Consider the following 25,538-nt stretch of genomic DNA (forward strand, 5'->3'; position numbering starts at 1 on the left):
TGTTGTTCATGCAACACACTCTATGAACCTAGAGTAGATGTAAACATCATCATAGAAATCTCATATAAGTTTTAACATATGAATGTAATTCAAAAGTATTTTTAATATTTTTAAATCTGCAGCTCTCATTAATACAATATTTGGCTATCCTGCCATGGGTGTCCTTGGTCAGGCACTTCCTGTTGTAGACTGTCTCTTTATCTCAGTTGTCCTGTTTTGTCACCCTGTCATATGGGCTTCTGAAAGAGACTACAAGTGGCCACTGCAACACACATTACGCAAGATGATCTACTAGGATACATGCAGCCATCACTGGATTGCAAATAGATAGGAAGGGACTGCACTAAGATGTAACATATGATTAAATAAACATAACTATTTTGGTTAAAAAAAAGTCAAGTATTTGTAATACGTAGTGCGTTAGCAAACTAAAAGTGGATCTTCCGGCCACCTCCTTAAGTGTCTCTGCTCCCCCAGGCGCTGCCATTATGATGCCTGCACTGGTTCTGCCTGGCCATTGGGTCCTGGCAGAGCCCATCAGCACATGTGTGTGCTTGCCAAGGAAATGCTGCACATGTGTAAAGAGAGGGATAGTATTCAGCTTCTCTTATTAGTGGTTTTTGAGTGTGTGTGTGGCAAAACCCATGCAAAACACGTGCCGCAGTGCTTTCTCAGGATCTGAGACCTATGGCCAGAGGCGGTGACAAAGTCTCATCTAGGAAAGAAGAGTAGATGTGTTATATATAGTCCTTTAGAAAACAATAAGGTAGGAGAGGGAGGGGGAGTAACTATACAGTTATGGTCCGCTTTACTTCAGGTAAAATTCAGGTAAAGAACAATGGCCACTGAAACAGTGTATCGGGCATTGAATTGGCCATTTATGGCTACCCTTATAGCACAATGTTTTCAGATTAATTGACAGTCAACCAAGGACGTACCATGGTTGTGGTCTTGTATTCACATCCCTTTTACTTTCCTTTATTTTTGTTCAATTAATTCTAGTTGCAGGACCTTATTTGCATGGAATTGCCATGATTTTCCCATGCCTAGTTTATTTATTTATTTATATCAGGTACTTAGATAGCGACGTCAATTTACACAGCTCTTTACACATATATATTGTACATTCACATCAGTCCCTAACCCTCAAGGGGAGTACAATCTAAGGTTTAGTTGAGTTAACTCTCATAGGCCACAGTATAGTATGTTGTGGTCAAGGTCCCAGTCATTGTGATTTCATAGATTATTTAACATGACAGTGAAAAGGATCAAGAATAAGATTCATTTCTAGATGCTGTTCTCAATAACTGCATGTTTTCTAATGCTTATGGTAGCAACATGTCATTATTTATGAAAAGTGTGCTCTAGCCAACTGTGCTTCTATATTCACCAACTTTGTGTGGCAGGATTTTTTATGCTAAATTTTTTTTAGTTGCTAGCATGTTTTGAATTAGAGAAAACAGCATTATGTTGTCATCAGAGATTTGAGAATTAGAACATTTTTCATGGATCAGTTATGTTTTTCCACATCATAATTAGTGATGGCCGTTTGTTGAAAATTGCCATGGAACGAAAGTGTCCTGTTCCCTGAGCCGATTTAATTTGTCTTTGTGAAGTCACATAGAGTATCCGGCAAAATACTTGATCACAGCTGCTCTTCTTATGGGCACCAGTTTTGCTGGGAACTTATTTGAATAAAGTAAATTGGATGTCATTCACCATATACACTACATAGCCTTAATACTTTTTCCTTACCCAGCAACTTAATCTTTTGGTTTTGCTTTATATATAGAGATTTCCACTTCGTTAATGTACAAAATATTTTTTATTTATTTAATTTATGATCTTATAGAGTTTTATGTTTGTAATAATGTATGTTAATACATAGGAAAATTTAAAGTAGAACTATGGCTTTCAATTAAAAAAACATGTGTTGTAGTACTTAATTATAAGTGCATCTGCACTTACTGTTTTTCCTTAGTCCCCAAGCAAAGTTCCACAAATACCTGTTGATCCTGCCAGTGATTACCACCTAATGTAGTACCCTTTGATGGTGTGGCAATGATGCTGCACTGTTCTTGAATTCAGAGCAGTGTTGACACTCTTAGTAGGTACGAAAGTGGTATAAAAAATTGTTTGCATTGTCACTGCTGGTTGACAAGCCTGTAGCTGGTCAGTCAGCAGCTGGCCACACCTAGTCCTGCCCACTGATTTCTGGATTGACAGCTGTCCCAGAAATTTGGAAGGGAGAAAGTGTGAGACACAAATAAGGTTTGGCTGAGTCAGAGAAGGTAAAGGAAATTTATTTGTTTACTTCTTGGGTCTTGTGAATCATATAGTAACTTGCTTTGGTACTTGTTTAGATTGTCATTCTGGAGTCTTTAGTTGTATTTTAATATGGGCTAAATTCCTTTGCAGTATGATAAAACAAAATATTTAAGCAGAGACCCTTTCCTTTGTCCTCCTTTGTATTGTCTGTTGTCCTTGGACATGTACTGTGAAGACATCATAAACATTGTAAAGGAAAATCAACTAATGAACTTTAAATTAAAAATAAAAAATATGATTTTTTAAGAAATCCATAAAAAAACCCTGAAAAATACCCTCTTTCTACCATTTTGATCATGTTGGCTTAAAAAAAATGTGTTTTTGTTGAAAAAAAAGTATAAACCTTATTTTATGATTTGTCCCACTTAAAATTACACTAAAATTATAATTTTAATACAAACCAAATTATTTATGACAGACATAAAGTTTGAAATAACATAACTAAGGGTTAGTAAGGGATTATACAGGAACAAATTGTATTTAAAAAAGAAAAACATTTTGTAACTTGTCAGGTTGCTTTAACTGACATCATATGTAGATCATAGCTTGACCCACCTATCTGTAAATGGATGAAACAGAGTAGACGCAAAACTAATCATGTTACTTTGTAACTCTCTCTCTTGCGTCTGGACAGTGTTTATAAACACTGTGTTATAAAGTCCATTTTTTACAGCAGCAGCTATTAAAGATGCTGCATTTACACAGCAACTCACAGCGGTCACTTTGACAGCTGGGAATAGCCAAAGGGCAAAGGAAATGGCAGATGGACAGAGAATACTATACCTGTATATAGTATATATACTATACACACCCTGCGTACTTCATTAAATGTTTTTTGGGAATATAGTCTGCTTGGTGTCCACAACTTGTTAAATAAAATAAAACATCTTTCCATCCTATGCCAACACATCACGAGTTATTTGACTTCTTTTAAAAATTTAAACAAGTATATTTCTGCAGTGGTTAAAGGTGTACTTTTTTAAGTACTGTGGTTATAATACCACTGCCTTTTAATTCCAACCTTAGCTCTAACATGATATTTATAAAGAAGCAATCTGTGAATAGTTTGTTTTTTTATATTATGAAAAACAAATTATGATCAGCCGTCTTTGTCCTTTTTGGTCCTGGAATTTGCATTTTTGCATGGGGGTTGCTTTTAAAATAGGTTCCAGGAGAACATGGCATGTCCTGCATTCTGGTAGAAAAGAATGCACACACATCTGTTACAAGACTGACAATTTATTACACCTTGTTAAATGTCTATATTTACCAATAAATTATTTCTATAATAACGTATCATATATTTATCTAACATTTGCTTCTCCGAGTTATATTATGCCAATACAAATTGATCACTGGGGTTCTGATGTAAGAGACAACATAGTTAACACAGCGGATGGGATTTCTACTTTTCTGCTTGGGGATTGTCAAAATATAAGATCTAAAAGATAACATTCCATTACTTTCTTATCAAATGCTGTTTGACAGTATAAACATGTGTCAGGTCAAAGCAGAGGAACATTCCACATGTTATATGGATATCACAGTTTTGTGTGACAACCACAATGTGTTCTCATCCATGGCAATTGAGGGTAACTGTAGTCCATCATAGCTCACTTTCTAGCTCTAGCTAGGGACTCCAATAATCACTGCTTTGAAAATAGTAAGCAATCCGCTCTTGATCTAGCTGTTTTTTTTTCAAAAGGGCAATAATAGTCAAGGCTAAGCTCTTGTGATATCGGAAGTCCAACTAGCCTGGGTCCTATTAAACCAGTTTACATGTGACTCAGATTGTTTACATTTGTTTGGCATTACATACTTGGAACTTGTCTCTAATTCTAAACAACAAAAATATCATCAAAAAGATTTTACGCAAACCAGAATTAGGAATACTATATTACAGCTGTGAACTAGGACTTTTGATGAATGTGAACATCAATTATTATCAAAATAATAATAAAAATCCATGACAACTATTACCATATTTGGTAATTAAAGCGTATTGTATTTATTGTGCAAATTTTAGTTCAGATGTTTGTATTCGCTGTTACATATAGTATATATTCAATATTATTTCTACTACTTCCTGTGTAGGCTGTTTGAAGTTATGGTGGGGGGTGGGTGGATTCCAGCTCTCTAATATAGGTGTCCGTTTATGAACCAGCGGTAAATGATCGCTGCTCAGTTCTCCAGCATTCTCGGAGAACACAGTTCTCCTGTGAATGCCTTTTATGAAGCAGTGTAGATCAGTTCTCCGAACGAAGGGAGAATGATCTACAAACGCTGGAAAACGGTCTACAAACGCTGGAAAACAGCTGCTTTTACTATAATCTCACGAGATTACAGTAAGAGATCAGTTTACTAAGCAGAGGTAAATTATCGCTGCTTAGTTAGCGGTTCCTCCAATTCTCCAGCTCTGGGCTGGAGAATCTGGAGGGAGAACACAGAAGGGCTGACATCGCTCCTCGCTGATCTCCTGAGTATCATAAGCTGTTTATGACCAGAGAGTAGCTGCAATCCTCTGAATCGCAGCTATTCTCTGTGTCAAAAACAGAGACCATAGTGCATTTGATAATTTGAGAGTATCAAACGTTGCATTTTAGTATTCACCCAAAGTGACATCTTACAACATAGGGGTTGATTTACTAAAGGCAATTAGACTGTGCACTTGCAAAGTGCCCTTGCACTCTGCAAGTGCAGTTGATCCAGAGTTTAATTAAAGAGCAGAAGCTCTGCTGACTTCCATCAACCAATCATGTGCAAGAAAAAATGCTGTTTTTTTATTTTCCTTGTATGTGATTAGGCATTCTTGGCAAAGGGAAGCTTTACCTCATTTACTAAGCTCTGGAGCAACTGCTCTTGCAGAGTGCAGTTGTGCTTTGCAAAGTGCACAGTCTAATTGCCTTTAGTAAATCAACCCCATATTGTCCACTATAGATTATAGGACATGTGCCAGTATGATAAATTTAAATTAGACATACTGTTTTCTAGTATCACGTTTTCATCTGTCATAATACTAGTTATTTTTTGTGACTGAATTTCATATTGTGTATATATGTATTAGTGTATTGTATAAAATCTATACTGTTAGATGTAACATTAAACTAGTTTACATTAAACATTTTCTTATTTTTCTTTACAGCAACAGCAAGTCACTTATCCAAATGTTCAGAAAAAGAGAAGACATATTGTGTCAATGGAGGCGAATGCTACGTGATCAAGGGAATCACAAGCAGTGGCACGACAAAATACATGTGCAAGTAAGATATCTTCACTTATAAGACTTTGTCCTGTGAAGGGGTTGCTATTCAAAGTAGTATCCAGCCATAAGACTTGTGTTTGTGAAACCTAAACTAAGCCATTGGCAAGACATTTAGGTGAATGTATATTCTTTAATAGTAACTATGGTTTCCACAGCATTTTATGACATCACAGCTAATCATAATATCATATAATGTATTGTGCTCACTATGTATAATCAGAAATACCATGGCAAAAAGATCATGAAATGCTAACGGCTTGGATTACCTCTCAGCATAATAGTTGTTATAGTTGTACTTTTAGACATTTAAGTACGTTATGTAATTTGTTAAGAATATATCATAAACACATTACTTCATGGCTTTGGCTATTATCTTTGTATAGATTGAACAAGTCTGTTGTTCAGTATTCAGTATTTTCTTTTTGTTGTTCAATATGCAGTTGTCCTTTTATATAGTGGGTTTAGTATCACATTTGCATACTAGAAATGTTTTCCATGCATATACAATCCACATACACTGTACATTGTATATTAGATTTGGTATTAGAACATTTTCAGGAATTAATATTTTGTGAGAGGTCTTTATACTTTTTATTGTTGTTATTATTTTTAATATAAATGTTATTTTCATAGCGGCACTATCACTTTGCTCATTCAGGGCAAAATGACAGTATCTTTGCAAAGCCAACCCCCCTTGACACTGATACTCACCTTTCCAGTGCTCTTTCACCAGAGACATCCCACAATCAGTATCACAATCACAATCAGACATATCCCAATCAGTAAGCCCAAACACTGAGAGAGGAAGTCATGTCACCTCTCGATTCAGCCTCTGACAGAAACCAACATTGGGATTTTGTTACCGTCTGCTACAGAAGAAGGTGCAGTAGAGGACCACTGGCAAAATTAATATCAACGGGTTCGGGGGGAAGGGGGCCTTTGATAAAGCGCTGTCACTTTCCCTGAATGGGTCTCTTTTATTATACCGCACCTCTATCACACAAAAAAATGGAGCTGATCCAAACATTATGGTATAAAAATGAGGCACAAAGGCATAAAAGTGTATCCAAGCAGCAGCATCCATTCAGAATTTAGCTTTCACTGATCTGACTTTGTTAAACTAAAATTTGATTAACTGTTATAGAGTTTAAGATTTTTATCATATTACAGCTATGGAATATTGCACTTGTATCACATTACAGCATTGCAAACACACTGTTATTACATCCCTGCACGTTATTTGATGCACAGTGCAGTCAAACATGTAATACTGGTAAAGCTTTAAATACATTAGTCTGCATGATATTCAATAACGAAATGCATTGATTGTAAAAAAGGTAATATCAAGTGATGCAGTCAGTTTGGCTGACAGTAAAAATCAGAAGCAAACAAACATAACACTACAGACTTGTATTCTGGAAGCTTCCCAATATTATAACCTTGACTTTACTTTTTCCAATTACATTACATTATGTTCTTACAGTATATGAGAAAGGTGGACTCTTCGACATTCAGAGTAGATTGGAGCTATTACCAGAGCATAGAATAGAGCACAACCATTTTCGCATCTTTATAAACAATTCACCTTCACAGTGTTTGCAGTGATATTTTTTGAATTTCAGCTAGAACACCCTGCAAAAGTGTTAATGCAAGTGATAATAACATGTATTCAGTGTATTCCAATACCACACTACATTAGTCATATTTTATAAATGCACTTTACTTAGAGGGAAGAATATCTTGACATTTTGTTTTTATCTCATTGTCATATTTCTTGTGCAGTTTTAAGAAAATAACTGACCCTGAATAACAAATGCTGAAATGGGAACAAAAATAAATTTCACTTCACTTGGATTTTATTTCACCATTATATTTAACGTGTATTTAAAGCTGAAACATTTTTGTTTGGATATAATAGGGAAGGATTAGAATTCATGTGTCCCATTGAGATTTAGTCTATTTGTACTGGAGTCCACTGTCATCAGGACTGAAAGTGAAGAAAAGCGAGAAAAATTCATTTGTCACCAGAACAGGTATGGGAACGCCTGTTCTGATGACGTTTTAGAGGAGAGTTCCCTCACTTTAGAGAGAAGTCCTTTCCTTTTCTGTTGTGTCTGCAGGCCAGGGAGTGAAGATAAATTTCTCCAGTGGGACACAGAGGTCAAAACAAAAATCCAACAATGGTTTCAGTCATTCCATACTCTATCCAAAATAACAAGAAAAACCTGTCTTGGTTGGGTTTTGTAGGATTTGAAAGCAATTTTTCTGTATTGCCCAAGGTCAACCATGATTGTCTGTGAGTACGTTGTGAAATCACATTCAGCTTCTGTGTTGGAGCTTACATAGTGTTTAGAATGGTATGATTTAGAGCAGTTTAGTTTTTGTGAAAACATCCTTACATATCAAGAGGTCACGCTACCCTGTTTGATTTTGGATAAAATGTAAAACCTACTTCTTTTGTGGCCCTGGATGGGTGATTTCCTAAATTTGTGGCTTTTTTACTTAGCTCAGTAGAATAGTGTGCACTTCAAATACCTAGTCATGTACCCAAGAAATAAAAAGAAAGAATCTTAATTTGCAAGTGATTGGATGATTGGTGTGCTAACATCCTCACATCCTGCCTTAGCTAAGTGAACATTGTTCTCATTAAGTAAATCAAGGACTATGAGTGTTGTGGCTGCTTGGAATTAACTAATATGTACCATATACAGTGCTGGTACTAAGCATAATGTTTATCTGAATCTTGTCACTGTATATGATGTATGATCTTCGTGAACTGTGTTGAAGCTGGAGCTATAGATTGCACGGGAGATCACTATGATATGCTGACAGTATGAATGTTTCTCTCACATGTCCTACAGGAATACAAGTTCAGGTGGATACCTTTATTTTTTTATTTTATTTTGCTCATCACATTTTTACCCTTTAGGTGCAAACCAGGATTCATGGGAGCACGATGTACTGCGACTGATCCTCTGAGAGTCATAAGAGCAGAAAGTATGTCCCAGTACTCTGATATTTGACTTTTTTATCCCCCAAATGCAGCAACAAATAAAAAAAATGATTAGCTCTTATGCTTCGTGATGTCACTGATCAGAGATGATTTTCTTTTTTGTAGCACACATGACTTGTTCAATCAACCATTCAATCAAATCAGTCAATCATTGTGTAATATAATTCTTAATCCATGCTTGCGTTATATACATGTTCCAAATGATCTCAGAAGTAAGTGAAAAAAAAAATAATCTACAAGTCATGCCAGTACAAAAACTGAGACACACTCTTTGATGGTGGCATTCCAAGAACAATCAGTTTACACTTAAGGATCTTCTTTCTGGCATATATTCAACTCTTTTCTTTTCTCTGTTTTCTCTACCTTTTTTTGTCTTTCCTCTCAGGTGTCCAAATGAATTTACTGGTGATCGCTGCCAAAACTACGTAATGGCCAGCTTCTACAGTACGTCCACTTCCTTTCTGTCTCTGCCTGAATAGGAGCATGTTCAATCGGTGCTGCTTTCTCGTTGCTGAATCTCTCTTCAGATCTCACCTAGTACTTGATTTGTTATTCTCTATTAGGCTCAGTACTGTTTGCTCTGCCTGTAGCATGACAAAAATAATAATAATGGATATTATTATTATTGTTATCTTGATATCCTTTTGATGCACCAGTGTGGATGGGCATGCATGTAATGTTAGCACAGATCATTATAAGAGATTGTAGCTTTGACAAAGGTAAGAAAACCATAAGATGCAGGATTCCACATGTAGAAATACTAACTTATATTTGTTTTCTTTTTTCATTATACATGGCTGAATAAATTAAGGAAAACAGTCAAAATTCAATTCTTATTTCTATCATTAAAAATGACAGTAAAAAAAAAATACATTAATAACTACAGTAGCTAAACTCCTATAACTAATAGTTCTTTCCTTATCTTACTGCATCATGTTAACTGCACTTGTAGGCAAATCTTCCTCCGGCACTTGTACTGTACTAGTTTCAGCACTGTTCCTAGATATATTGCAGCTTCCAAAGTACATGTAAATAATTCTCAATTTAAGCTCTGTTTGTACATACGTCATGACTTCCAAACTAATCACAAATACATCATTACTTTAAGATTCACTTAATTACTTCTGAGTAGATTCAGTCTTCTGAAGACACATCACTACCAATAATGTTTGCCCTTTAAGACAGCAGCATTACCACAGACGTTCCCATGTATCATGCAACACTGCTGTAGGTGATGAAGATGTCCTAACATCACTTCTTAGCTCCTTTCTTTCTTAAATGCTGGCACATCTGCAAAAAAAAGTTCAACCTAGCCCAAACTGGACATACCCTAGCACGCTCATCCTTAGAGTTTGTAACAGACCCCTACTTCTACTACATCATGTTTCAGCTTGATGTGACTAGATAAGAGGAGTAGTCGCTTATTCTATTATTTTAACAGTTCATTGTGGGCAGAATCTAGTGTCTGATTTTTGCGCTTCTGCATGCAGCATGATTAACAGCAAAGAAAAATGCACAACTTGTGTGTTTTTTTTCTTTCTCTCTTCTCTTTTTTTCCACTTCACTATAATAACCTGACAAGCACTGTCATACACAGCCAATAGGCTCAATTCACAAAGCTAACACACCAGGAGAAGTATACGTATTTTGAAAAAAGGAACAGTTTTTGGACAGTTCCAGTCTAATGAGATATAAAAGCTACAGTCACATGACTGAAATAGAGAGCTTCATCTTTGTGTTAACACTTTGTGAATTGATCTTAATTTCATGGGCATTTCCACATGATCTAATATTTGTAAAGTGATTCTGTCACTACGTTAAAAGAAAAAGGTTAATTCTTACCTGTCACACCACTGATTTTCAAGTGTGTTTGGTGCTAATCAGGCACCAAACACAAATCGGGAAGTATAATCTTGTCCTTCAGCCACTGTAGCCCTGCAAAAGAGCAACAACTGATGAAAAAAGCCAAACATTTTATTAAACAGTCCCATAAGTTTACATTTTTACTTGTTTAGCTATGTGGACATACAGTAAAATACCACCCTGTAATTTCTAAAGCATTTTAAATAGTTGAGCGCAATATGTTTCCTTTCCAGAAAAAGAAAATCTGTTTAAGCATATTTAGAAATATATTTAAAAACCTAAATCTACACCTAAATCCTAATTGAAAATCAGCATTATAATATTTATATAATTTGATGATCAATAATATTAGCTTAGCTTTGTTAGCAGTTACATTCCCAACTAATTATCTGTCACCATCTGGCCCTTGGTGTTCAACTCTGTAACCTAAACAGAAGATCAATGAGACTGACATAGTTTGACGCTCACCTATATCCCTCACTTGTGATGTATTTTATCATTTGTACATAATAGAAAAAAAAATAATTCTAGAGTAATAAAATCATTCTTAGGACCAAATATCTGTTACATAACTTTAGCATTTCCCTGAGTATTTATTTTAAATTTCAGAAATATTGACATTTACAAAACATACATCAACAATGCATTTACTAGCTAACTGATGAGGCATGCACAGATTAATGCCTGTCTAGGAAAAAGAGAGAGTTAGTGAAGCTGAACTCATTTTAAATCAAATATATAATGAACAATTATAATTTGTTTAATCTTAATATACAATAATAATTAACAATATATTAATATTTACATTTGCAATCATGTTAAATAAGTGTAGCATCCTTTTGCCTAAATAAGTTAAGCAACAATATAATTACTACCAATATTTAGGGTAAATAAAGCTTAACAAGATCTTTTTGCAGGAAGGAAATGTTTGTATAGCCCAATCACATTGAAGCCATTTTTGAAAATGAAGAAAAGTCTTTTGCTTACTAGAGACAGTGCAGATATTTGTTTCTCACTATGTTTTAAGCAAATGCTTTGCTAATCTCTGTGCCATGATCAAAAAAGAAAAGTGTAGTGGTGAATAATTAAATGTTCCCTAGTGTAAATTTTAAAGAAACAATGCATGTTCTCTCAGCATGTTATCTTGTTAAGCCACACAGCCAAATCACACTCTACTTATGTAGATCAATCTCAGATTGATTAATTTCAGATGGAAACTGCATAATAACTTCTTCTGAAAATTAACCTAACAGGCTTAACTTCCTGCCTAAAAATTAAATAAATGCAATAATATGTATGCATGGGCATGCCACTAACCGAGCTTTTGTGCAACTAATGTCTAATTAGCAACGTCAGTGTAACCTCTTATAAATGGCTGTCTTTGGAAGAAATCTGGATGGATGCTATTTGAATCACTGTATTCCCTTGAAGTGTTACTGATTGAAGTCCAACAGTTCTAAGTCATCAGTCATTTTATATACTTTTTTATTTGTTGTTGTTACATTTGGCTTCAATTTTATTAGTTGCAGTACATGTTTATGTATCTCAGCCATATTCCATTGGATGTTAGCTATAGTTACAAAAAATCTTATTATATGTGTTGTTATGGTCATGATACATATGCCTTTGTAATACCATATGGTTTATTTTAATTTTAATTTATAGTTATTATAGATAGGATGATTATTTTGCATAATAAAGCTGATTGATTAATCGTTCATGTGTAATTTAGTTCTAGTTTACATTAATGGTGTATAATGCAATTATAAACAGTACTAGGTATAAAAGTTAACCAACACTATAGTTCTATTAATTGATATAGAATACTAGCAAATATATAAATGATGGTAATTATGCTACTTATACATTGTCATAGCTTAGAATAATTTCAAATGTTTAATCATACAATACTGCATATATTTAAGAAAGTTAAAATGTATACATTCAGATTTCTTCCTCTGTTCATATTGATATACGATGTCTGTGATTACACTTTAAATTTGGACATGGACACTTAAATTGACCATTTACCATGCATCACATGTCTTGTTTCAATGTGCAGACATAGAGTAGCCATGGTATTCATGTATAATTTGTTTTGGAGTACAGTGTATTGCTCTTTTCTGAAACTTTTTCCCTTTTCTTTCTTTTTGTCAACTTTCTGCATTGGCAGAGCATCTTGGAATTGAATTTATGGGTATGGACCAATCATTCCTTTTAGCCTGCAGATATTAGAGCCTAAAAGCTTTAAAACCTTCTTTTTTTTCCTTCAATTCCTAACCAATTTCCTTATGCTTTGGAAGGGATCATACAGCTATAACGCAATTGTGGGTTAGATGTTCAGTATGTGCATAATGAATACCATACAATGATTAAAATTAGAATAGATTCAAATCCCTATAGAACTTGCTTGCACTTTTACTAAACTGATATGATGTTTCATTAAACCTAGTTTATTTTACTAATTGCTTAGGTGATGTTTGGAACATTGAACTGAGTACCCATACATTATTTACTGGGCAGCTGTATATAAATAATATCAATACAAAAATTACAGAAAGAAAAAAATGAGTGAAATAAAACCACACAAATCTGAATCTGCTGGATATTTAAAGGACAATGTAATGGTAATGACACATGAACCATTTTTGCCACCAATAGTATTGAAATATTCATACAGCAATTTTGTTGGTAGTCTTTCCTATCCTCTATCCACCACACCACAAACTATTTATAGTTTTAAAAATGTTACCTACCACCTTTTCTTGGGAGTTAAATGTAAATTGGTCATCAGATGACTACAGCATCCGCAAAGTCCTGGGGTTCCTGACCTTGTATTAACCTTTTATTAACCTGAACCTTACTAAAATTAATGATTGAGTGGGAATTATTGAAAGTTCTACTGTCCACTCTCTGACCTCCAGTCAAAGAGTGAAATAACTAGAAGAAGGTCCCTGTTTAAATGGCTAATTAAGTGGTAGTCATGGGGTGAGCTTCCCTTGCTGTGATCTCAGCTTTACATCTCTGAAAAGAGTTACAATAAAGGAATTTAAATTAAATTAAACTGTGTAATAGAGGATTGTATAGAGAATATCACCCTTAATGCACTGTAACTATTTAAACAGGGAATTCCTATTGATTTTCTCCCTGAGTGAGAACACAGGAATCTTGCCCAGAAAATGCCACTGTGGTTTATTCATGCTAAGAGCAGAGGTTAGAGAGTGAGGGCAGAGAACCCTGACTTGCAGAGTCTCAAATACTCCTTTATGAGTCCACTTTACGTGGGCAAGCCTAGGGCATGTCTTCATATAGAAAATATGCAAATCTGTCTGATTAGTGTATACAACATTCCTTGTATATTTGGCTAATATTAATCCATTGTGCAAACCAGAGATTTGCAAGCTTCAGATTAAACCCTACAAATGTGATCACCTGTGTTTTACAGATACATGAAATACATGGCAAAGAAAATCCAGAGCTCCCTGGGTTATCTAAAGCGACAGCACAGCAGTAGCAAATGGTTTATGACTTACTTAGCTATGTATATACATTGTAGCTTCATTTATTGATCTTTGTATATAGTTTTTTAAATCGGGTGTTAATGAGCTTCTGGAAAATAAATAAAAAGCTCCTAGGGTGGAGCTTTTGACTTGCTGGCTCAAAAAAGGCTATTGTGTAATATCTCATTCTTACCTGACTGCAAAAAAAAAAATAAAGTTACATTTCTTGAGTCTGGATAATAATAAAGAAGGAAAGAAAGTAAATACAAAATCACTCTATGTTCCCTATAGTGAATAATCTTTACATAGTGGTAAAAGCTCACATAGCACAAGGAAAATGCACACATGGAAATATATTCAGCCTTTGAAAACACATTTTTTTAAATAATTACTTTTAGCATATTGTACTTTTGTATTAACAAAAGAGAGTTTTCATATGTGAGGGTTCTTCAAAAAGCTTCCACACTTTTTTTAACATGTATAAAAGTGCAGAAACATTTTGAAGATCCCTCGTATTTCACTGTATATAGCCTCTTCCTTAATAATCTATGCTTCTCAACATTTTACTGTATTTTCTTCTATCTTCATATCATACAGGTATGGGAGCTCTTATCTGTAATGTTTCCATAAGTTGGAGCATTGTACTGTAGTGTTTTTATTGTTCCCAAGGCACCACAGAAAATTTAGGGGGTGGGGGTTAGACTTTAATAAGATCAGTTCACTTTATTATTTTGTGGGGTTCTTGGATAACAGATTCTCTGTCTGTATCTGCCTTTTGTATCCATGTTAAAAACTCTTGTCCTCCTTTCATTCTTCCTCCATTTATGTATTTGGCTAGCATAAGCTGATCATTTCTATTTTGTTATACAACGTAAATTTCTACATAAGAGTTAGACATATAGGTTATATTAGTTGGCATCAAGGTTGTGTAGTCTAAGACTTTATTAAAATGTAGCCATATAACCTGATCTGATAGATTTGGACTTTTATGCCGGCCATACATGGGTTGACATTCGACCAATTTTTGCATTGGAAAATTGGACCTAAGAATAACTGGCCGATTTTCGCTCTGTTAGTGCGTCAATGGCACCGGCCGATTTTCATGGTTCCTCCCCTTTTTTGTGAAAAACGATCGATTTTCGACTCAGTGATGGTCAAATCGTACAATCATTTTTCCAAAAAGAATATGCGCATGAGCCATGACCTGGAAGGAACAGAAATTTCACCTGTTATATGGGGTGAACTTTATGACTTGGTCAGCCAATTTTCGAAATCAATGATGGCACCATTGGATTACCGAGCGAACAACGTTTTCAATTTTCGGACAAAATATCATTCGAAATTCGAGCCATGTATGGCCTGCATTAGGCTCCATTTATGGATGTGCATTTTGGTGCGCTGTCATTTATTTTGATTGGCACCCAAAAGCACATATACAGCAACTCACAAAACGCCTGCTTTATTGCATATTATAGTGTACAGATGTGAATACTCTGTGTGTTGTGGTGTTCTGCATTTTTAAAATAGTGCAGGAGCATTACTGTCTGTTTATACGTAAATCAAATAGATAATCATCGTGTGTACTGGCACCTTAACTGTGCAGTAGTGTAAAACTGACTTTTGCTGAAAGTAAAAGAAAGGGAATCAGGGATCAATTTACAATTTAAACATTGTTCAGAATCTTATTTGAATTAAATTTACTTGCCAGCTATATACACATCTCAGCTTTAGTTTTAAACCTATGGCATTTTAATTTGGCTAATATCGTACTTGAGATGAGCAAATTGGCCATGTTCCCAGCTGACAGTTGGTGTCAAATATGAATCAGTATGATTATTGCCAAGCTATGTTCTATATTCATTTAAAATTGTTTTGCATGTTGTATAAAAGTAGTAAACACATCGCATCATGAAACTAAAATGAGATAAGATCTGCTGGGCTTGATCTAGTGCTTACAAATGTGCTTATATTATTAGAAATGAAATTATTCAAAATTATTTTTTTACATCAGATATTGTATGCGGTGAGAGCACCTCAAAAAATCCCTAAATGATGCCTGAATGACAGTTTTGACTTCGTTTTCTGTAAACCTTTGTTCTGTTTAGTTCATTTTATGTATGTAAATCTTTTATAACCAAAATTGATTATGAGCACACTGAATAATTGAGCTCTTCTCTATCAAGTGCTCCAGCTACAGAATTTAGGTTTTGCTGTCAGTTGCCAAATATCAGGATACATTTTTAAGATTCAAAAAGACTTGTGACACTTTAGGGTAGCACAACTAATGCAACATGAAGTGCACCCCAGTGATATATGGGTGTGGCTTTAAGACCCATATTTAAACAGCTGCATACCAGGTTATCATTTGCATGCTGTAGACATTGGGGTTGATTTATTAAAACTGGAGTGTGCAGAATCCAATCAGCTTAATGGAACAAGCTGAAGTTATAAGCTGATTGGCTACCATGCACAGCTGCACCAGATTTTGCACTCTCCCGTTTTAGTAAATCAACCCCATTGCATTCACATGACAAACTTCTTATTCCGATGAGATATCCATCTATGGTACAGAACCCTGTTGATGTCAGCAGTGAGAAAAATGGGTACCATACTGTGAAGCCAGGTAAAAATATTCGCAACAGGTCTTATGTTCTACATACTGACACAAAGCCATTGATCAGATTCAAAGTAGAACTGGAAAGTTTAAAACTGAGTATTTTTCCCTTACGAGAAATAAGAATGACACATGATTTATGAAAATTAGCAAAACAACAGATATATTGCTTATAGCTAATGTACATTACCAAGTATATACATCTCACTAATCCGTTATAGGCATCTCCCTTCCACATCTTGTATATACATCACCCTCCACCATCCATATGTATTCACATCTCCTTTTCCTCCCATGCCTATTTACATACATTATCCATTCTTCCCCAGCAGTATCCATATGAATATACATCATCCCCACAGTATATGTACAAACACAGCATTACTCGTATATATCATTCAGTACCCTACATGAGCTTCAGGCTTATACACTACCATCCCATATGGAAGACAAATATATTTGAAATATATTACAAAAATACTCTTCCCAAATATAATGATATATATTTGAAATACTACAATTTTGGTCATATTCAATATATTTCAAAATATATTTCAATAACGATATATATATATATATATATATATATATATTTTGCATGTTGAAATGTGTTTTTATTACAAAATATATGAACATATTTAAAACAAATACATTTTCAAATATACTGTATGTCTTTAAAAATACAAGTCTACATTTTTGGAATGAATTTACACATATATTACAAAATATATGCAAAATACTTTTATAAAATATATATTTTTTTTATATATTCTTCATATTTTTTTTAACATATAAAAAAGTCATTTTAACATTTATTGTAGTATTTCAAATATTTGTCAATATATTTGGGAAGAATATTTTGAAAATATATTTTCTTCCATGTGCGATGGTACCTTCCTAAATATACATTATTATATACAGCTGTCTTCTTCTGCCCGAAAAGTGTGCACAGAGTGCTAAGAAGGAGCAATACCATTAATGACATCGCTACTGCTTCACAAACAGCTTTCTCATACTTGGTCCCTGGAGGTGGTGGGATGTATTTTTAAGCAGATTCTATAACAAATGGCGTTCACAGGTTTGACACCCAACTCTACTGCTAGATATGAAGATGTATGCTTTGTTGAAATGTATTAAAATGCTATCTATTACGTTTACAGCAAACCTGTATATTGCCTATGACTTACAAAGCAGATTAGCTTTAATGCCCTGTCCCCCATCATTCAAATTTCCTTCAATTCCTTCAGTCCCCCATTACTTCTCCCAGCTGCTGGTAGGAAAGAAAATATGGGTATGGCAGAGCTGTAACTCACTTTGTGTAACAGCACTGGTGCTTGGCAAATGGGCCAGTCATGTCACATGGGGATAGAATGTCCTTAGCCCTTTCTTTACTCCTGGCAGCATAAACATGAGCTTCTGGAAAGAAAGTATTGAAAACCTGTTGTTACGACACTTTGGGGAGTACAATGATATGTTAAAATTGCTCATTCAGTAATATTCAAGTCACACAATAGTAGATGCATTTAGCAGCATGCTTTTCATTGTAGAGGAAACAGTACATTTAAAACCTAATTGTAAATCCAAGTCTTATGTTGTTGACCCAATAAATCCTCATAATCATAAAATTCTAATTAGTACTTATAATCTTGCTCCCTTATTCTTGTACAGACTCTGGAAATATGTATTGTCCTCCCACGTACCATTCTTGTGTATTGCTATAATATATAAATAGACACAGTATAAGTTGTACAAAAATGTTCCCTTGACTGAGCTACTGAACATGTCTATCAATCATTTCACAACTTTCCCTTATAATATCAATTCTGACAAGGAGCTGCACTTTAAAAGTTTATCCCAACTTTTTCACATACAGGATAAATTAAATTTTGAAGTATTGGGTTTATCAGTTCATCAAACATACCGGTTTTTCTTCAGTTTAGAGTGTGAGCAATATATTTAAACTACCTTTAGGTGCCATTATCTGAAAATGTCTATATCAGTCATGTAAATTGAGAACACGTTTATGATATAGTTATAAATCAGACCCCACCAAAAATAGTGCAGGTGTTATGCTGTATGAGAAATCCCTTCAAACTCTGCTTCAGTCTTTTTTTCAAGCATTTCCTCACTTTGTTTTTTCCAGTATCAAGCATGCTGTGCCAGGCCTACAGTTGACTCCTTAACCTGTATCCCTTAACCTTATATTTTCCTCTGTACAATCCCACTCTAACTCTGCCTGTCCTTCATGATTTTCCTCCCTCTAATTCTTTCTCTATATTTAATTTTTCGTTATCAGTGCAGCTTTCCCTTAGTAAAAAGCTGACTTCTTTCACCTTATTAATAATCTTTGCTGTTCATTTTTGTTTGACAATGTTCATAACTGTTAACTGTATATTTCATGATCATGACTTTGGCTTGCAAGATCTCCATTCTCATGCTAAAAGGTGCACTGTATCTTAAAATATTATTGATCAGGAATTGTACTTACGTGCTAAAAAAAATGCTTAACTCACGTTCATACATTGTTGAAGGTTTAATATGTATTTAGCTATTATACCAATGGTGAAGCCATTTTGCAATCAAGTCAAAAATTGGGAGTATATAGTGAGCTTTCTTTATCCTTTATGATTTGGAAGGGCAAGAATGAAAAACTAAAATATCTGAATTCCGTTTACCTATTTGAAACCCAGTCTCTAATATCAAATTGCATTTGGCTGCATCAAAGGTTGAAAATTATTTTCTTAAGGGGAAGAAGAAGAAGCTCCATTTTACGATCTTTACTAAAATCTTAGCAGTCTATGTAATTAATAAATTAGAACAATGTTAATATATTATAGTTTATTTAGACCTCTCTCCTTCTACTTCTCCTTTTTGCATAGAAATAAATACATTAAAAAAGCATCCTCTTCCTAAACTTCATACAAAGTTAGTTTAGAATAACTTTTACTGCTTTGGCTAACTTTTTCATACATATCTTTAAGGTTTTTTAATGCCTGCAGGCTATTTAGGAAATATGGGCCATGGGAATTAAATGTGTTAAAAGACAAATTTTCTACTGCTTTATTTTCTCCCAATTATTATAACTATTTCTATTGATCATCTAATTCTGTTGTTTCATAGGTAAGGCTAGAAAGAGTTAGAAATTATTATTATACTGCTGTTCTCTTTTTGAAGAAAATTAAAAATATTTCTTAAGATATGGGCATAATTATATTGCTAATCTATTACAGATGTATTAAATTATGATAATTAATATATATTTTTGATAAAAGTTCTGTAAGGTAAGTGCAACTCAATTAATTTTTCTTTCAATCATTATTTTTTTTTCAAATATTAAAGGTCATACAGTTACAATCTAGATTAAAAAAAATTGTAAACCAGAAGGTGCATCTAGTTTATCATACAGTTAACACATAACAACAGGTTTTATATTGTTTTTCTTCAAGGTTTAAATCTTAATATAGCTTTCAGTTTAAATCAGCTAAATAAATTCAAGGTGTATCAAAACAAAAGGTTCAGTTTGTACTTTATTTATTTTTTATTTAGAAAGCAGCCATGATCTGGGTAGAAATGCCTATCCTATATTGCGTGCTGTAGAGAGAGGACCATTGCTCTTTCAGTTGAAGCAGTGGTCTCTCTGCAGAGGTACAAAACACAGGGGATGATTTACTAAAACTGGAGAGTGCAAAATCTGGCACAGCTGGCAAAACCGGAAGCTGATCTGATTGGTTTCTTTGCAGAGCTGTACCAGATTTTGCACACTTGCGTTTTAGTAAATGAAACCCACAAAGTTATGTTAGACTGATAGCTATACAATCAGCAAAGTTCACAATCCTTGTTGATTGGAAATCTCTGACTTAGCAGGGAATGTGTTGGACCTCTGCAGAGAGACTACTCCACACAAGGTGCAAGGATCCTTCTTTATAGTATGCTGGCAGGGGACAGCCTTTCTACTCAGGCTTTGGCTGTTTTCTAAAGAACTGGGCTTTGCACACCTTTTGTTTTGATGCACCTAGAATGTATTTAGCTGATTTAAACTAAAAGTTCAGTTTAAATATATGTAAAATATATTCATATATTTATAATAAGTATAATTATATATTTATATTTATATATATTTATAATTACCATATAAAACTAAGTCCCTAATGTCTACATAGTTATCAGGATGTGATTTATTAGTGTAGAATAGTTTATGGTAGGATATAAATTGTAAGAGCATATAGTTCTTTTTTTTGTATCACATAATACCCTTTTAACACATTCACTTGCAGTAGGTTTATTGCAAAAAATGCAGCAACCAATGTCAAGCATGCATACAGTATAATAGTTTAAACTATTTTCACATTTGATTCCGTAAGCTTTTTGTAAGTCAGCTCAAAATCTTCACTTGCCTAAAGATTAACTTAGTGTATTCCAGTTATAAAGGAAGATTGATCTGCCCGTTTAAATTCTGTGCTCGGAAATCACATCACTGCTGGGTTATTTTACCTTGATTAATGCTTGACCTTTTTGTACAGTCTAACGAAATTACGCTACACACTGAAATTATTTTAAGGAAATGGGGGCAGGGAGGGCAAATTATCATTGTTCTTCTGTGCACTGTCTGTAGAAGACAAAGAAAAGGAAAGCCGTATAACTGATAAATCTTCTGCATATAAAGTTTAGCATAACATTTATTTTATCTTTTATCTTACCTAGAGATACAACATTTTATGAATTTGTAGTGACCTAATTCACAAATTTATTTTTTTATTTCAATAACATGCTGTTCCAAAAAACTAAAAGTTTTAGTAATGTCCCCACAGTCTTCCAGACAGGTGCACAACCTTGGTAAAAGTAAGCCACACTCCCCAGTATAGAAATAGTGCCATACATACTAAGTACATTTTGTACTTGTTATTGTCACTTCTAAATGAATGGCTAGTGGTTACATTACTTGTTCTATACTTGATACAATCTTGACAAATGGCCACATGTAAGTGTGTGCAGCATAAGCAGCCTCTGCTGTCAGTATACATATATTGACTTAAGTATTTGACTAAAATAAAAAGGCTGAGCCTATGCATGTTTCCCACATCTTGCAATGCCATTATAGAGAATCTCAATAGATAGCTGAAACATCAGAATTGCACTGAATGCAGGAAAGCACATTCTTAGGTTGTAAATTGGCTTTTGCACACTGACTAAAGATATGGAATAAAAAAAAAAACTTAGGGCACCTGGACTAAATTACTAAATTATGGACTAACTGGCACCTTATGATATTTGCAATTCTGTTTTTGATATGACACATTTTTGTGTAACAAAACTACTGAGAAAACATCAACATTTTAAACCTGTTGTTACTGATTTACACAGGATAAAGTATCCGTTTAGTATGTGTCTTACTAAAGGAAAAATGGGTATAACAACCCATTATATCTATGTTCATCTCCAACTCATAGTCAATGGTAATGAAATAAAAGTATAATAAGTATATATATATATTTGTTAATGTGAGTATTAATTTAAACAAACCATAGGTTGGTACACTCCTTTTTAACTTACCCTCTGAATCGTATTATTTTCAATATTTTTTTTAAGATACAGTGCACCTAATAACTGAAGGATGATATATATAAATATATATGTTACTATAAATGTTGATTTTATTGTTTTTCTTTCTCTTTTTTGCAAGCCAAATTCAAATGTATATATGTTTGTTTATCTGAAGGTGTATGGTGAAGGCAACAAACCTATTATATAATGATAAGGAACATACCAAATCCATAGTGACAATTCTTTGCTAAGTGATTTCAAAATAACAATGTAAGATAGAAATATTAGATTTTTCAGTGAATTAAAGAAAATGTACTTTTAACATTTATTTCACTAGCTACTTTGTCATCTTATAATTAAAATGTTAACATAAGCAAACATCTACACCATATTTATTGTACACTTAAACAATTTTGTTTATAATATTTTAATTATGAAATGTTCCATATGAATATTTAAGCAGATTGTCTATAAAAATGTAGAAGTTGCCTTCACATAATCTGTGTCAAAATGTCATGTCATAAGCACCACTGTCAGGGGTAACAAATAATTACTATACCTATTTAAATGTAGGTATATGTATTCTGCATTTATGTAGTTACACATCTCAGCCTTTTTGGTTTCTTAACTCTTAAGGCTTCATTCATATTTATAGAGAATTGTATTTATGAAATACAAATATTTAACTAATATTTAGATTATTTCATAATTTTTACTTATTTCAATTAATGATTTCATGGGTAAAATATAGAAACATTATTTAAGGACTTTTGTTATTTTTGAACTTAGCTTTTGAGTAGTCCTTTCTTATTTTTACCTTTCTAGAAGCTGAAGAATTGTACCAGAAACGAGTGTTGACCATTACCGGCATCTGCATTGCCCTGCTTGTAGTTGGCATCATGTGTGTTGTGGCCTACTGCAAAACAAAGTAAACCTTCATCTAATATTATTTGTTTCCAAATTGATAAGATTTAACGTGTTTATTCAAATGTTCAACAATCATCTTGTTTGTATATATATATATATATACAGTGGGGATCGAAAGTTTGGGCATCCCAGCTAAAAATTTGTATTAATGTGCATAAAGAAGCCAAGGAAAGATGGAAAAATCTCCAAAAGGCATCAAATTACAGATTAGACATTCTTATAATATGTCAACAAAAGTTAGATTTTATTTCCATCATTTACACTTTCAAAATAACAGAAAACAAAAAAATGGCGTCTGCAAACGTTTGGGCACCCTGCAGAATTTATAGCATGCACTGCCCCCTTTGCAAAGCTGAGACCTGCCAGTGTCATGGATTGTTCTCAATCATCATCTGGGAAGACCAGGTTATGTCAATCTCAAAGGTTTTAAATGCCCAGACTCATCTGACCTTGCCCCAACGGTCAGCACCATGGCTTCTTCTAAGCAGTTGTCTAGAAAACTGAAACTGAAAAGAGTTGACGCTCACAAAGCTGGAGAAGGCTATAAGAAGATAGTAAAGCGTTTTCAGGTGTCAATATCCTCTGTTCGGAATTTAATTAAGAAATGGCAGTCATCAGGAACAGTGGAAGTTAAAGCAAGATCTGGAAGACCAAGAAAAATATCAGACAGAACAGCTCGCAGGATTGTGAGAAAAACAATTCAAAACCCACATTTGACTGCACGATCCCTCCAGAAAGATCTGGCAGACACTATTCCACTATAAAGAGATACTTGTACAAATACGGTCTTCATGAAAGAGTCATCAGAAGAAAACCTCTTCTACGTCCTCACCACAAAAATCATCGTTTGAACTTTGCAAATGAACATATAGACAAGCCTGATGCATTTTGGAAACAAGTTCTGTGGACTGATGAGGTTAAAATTGAACTTTTTGGCCTGAATGAGCAAAGGTACGTTTGGAAAAGAAGGGGCACAGAATTTAATGAAAAGAACCTCTGTCCAACTGTTAAGCATGGGGTTGGATCAATCATGCTTTGGGGTTGTGTTGCAGCCAGTGGCACAGGGAACATCTCACGAGTAGAAGGAAAAATGGATTCAATAAAATTTCAGCAAATTTTGGATGGTAACTTGATGCCATCTGTGAAAAAGCTGAAGTTAAAGAGAGGATGGCTTCTACAAATGGATAATGATCCTAAACACACCTCGAAATCCACGGGGGATTACATCAAGAGGCGTAAACTGAAGGTTTTGCCATGGCCTTCACAATCTCCTGACCTCAACATAATTGAAAATTTATGGATAGACCTTAAAAGAGCAGTGCGTGACAGACAGCCCAGAAATCTCAAAGAACTGGAAGACTTTTGTAAGGAAGAATGGGCAAAGATACCTCAAACAAGAATTGAAAGACTCTTGGCTGGCTACAAAAAGCGTTTACAAGCTGTGATACTTGCCAAAGGGGGCAGTACAAGATATTAACTCTGCAGGCTGCCCAAACTTTTGCAGATGCCATTTTTTTGTTTTCTGTTATTTTGAAAGTGTAAATGATGGAAATAAAATCTAACTTTTGTTGACATATTATAAGAATGTCTAATCTGTAATTTGATGCCTTTTGGAGATTTATCCATCTTTCCTTGGCTTCTTTATGCACATTAATACAAATTTTTAGCTGGGGTGCCCAAACTTTCGATCCCCACTGTATATATATATATATATATATATATATATATATATATATACATATATATGCACTTGATTTACTAAAAGACATGTGGACTTTCACTTTGCAAAGTAAATGTTCTTAGCTTTGTGAATAGAGTAAAGATGCATTAATTTCAGTCTTTCAATTGTGTACAAGCAATTTTTTTATTTTTTTTATGCACGTGATTGAGTAACCAAAGTAAAAGCAACTTCACTTTATTACCAAAGTTAGGCAAAGTGAACATTCTTTAAGGCAGGCCAGAGATTATGTAGTTTCCTTTTCTTCCACCACAGGTGGAAGCCTTCCCTGCCAGTAGAACACAATGATTAGTGTTGGCTATAGTCAGCAGCACTAATTATTTAGGAAAAAAACATGGTTGTACACAAGTTGATCAATAGATTGACTTGTGTAAAACCAACGTGCCCTTACATGGATTGAAATCTTTCCAGTCTGCTGAACCAGCTGAATTTTTATACATGTATGGCCGGTTTTAACCTTGAGTAAAACAATTCTATTGTGTTTTTTTAATTCCTGACAGCACTAAACAAACTCTTTTAATATCTAATGCTATGCTTTTTACATCTGACAATTGCTTACAATCTCATCCTTCTGCTGTAAAATGTTATCAAAATTAGGGCATCTATAGTTACCTATATTTACTAAAAATATTTAAATATAGCAATATCAGGTTAACTAGGATTTCATGCGAGTATTGCTCGGTACACTCATGAGATTTTAGTTAAGTTGATAAAGAATAATTTTTAGATCTATCTAACTTTTGGGCCATATG

General features: G+C 34.1%; 1 protein-coding gene across 7 annotated transcripts in view; it reads left to right on the top strand.

Annotated features, from left to right (window-relative positions):
- NRG1 (neuregulin 1) overlaps window positions 1-25,538 on the top strand; it is a 921,067-nt gene that overhangs the window by 886,532 nt on the left and 8,997 nt on the right. For 2 of the 7 annotated variants that reach the window (XM_089675133.1, XM_089675167.1), the window contains 4 exons: window positions 5,471-5,588; window positions 8,520-8,587; window positions 12,640-12,663; window positions 22,947-23,049. In XM_089675133.1, coding sequence (XP_089531259.1) covers window positions 5,471-5,588; window positions 8,520-8,587; window positions 12,640-12,663; window positions 22,947-23,049 — 313 coding nt within the window. Of the gene's footprint in view, window positions 1-5,470; window positions 5,589-8,519; window positions 8,588-8,988; window positions 9,048-12,639; window positions 12,664-22,946; window positions 23,050-25,538 lie in introns of all 7 variants that reach the window. The other 5 variants (XM_089675140.1, XM_089675176.1, XM_089675159.1 and 2 more) reach the window with 3 other exon arrangements.

The sequence above is a fragment of the Staurois parvus genome, unplaced genomic scaffold, assembly GCF_062004578.1.
Source record: "Staurois parvus isolate SC_StPar_1 unplaced genomic scaffold, SC_StPar_1.0 ptg000013l, whole genome shotgun sequence".
Classification (NCBI taxonomy): domain Eukaryota; kingdom Metazoa; phylum Chordata; class Amphibia; order Anura; family Ranidae; genus Staurois; species Staurois parvus.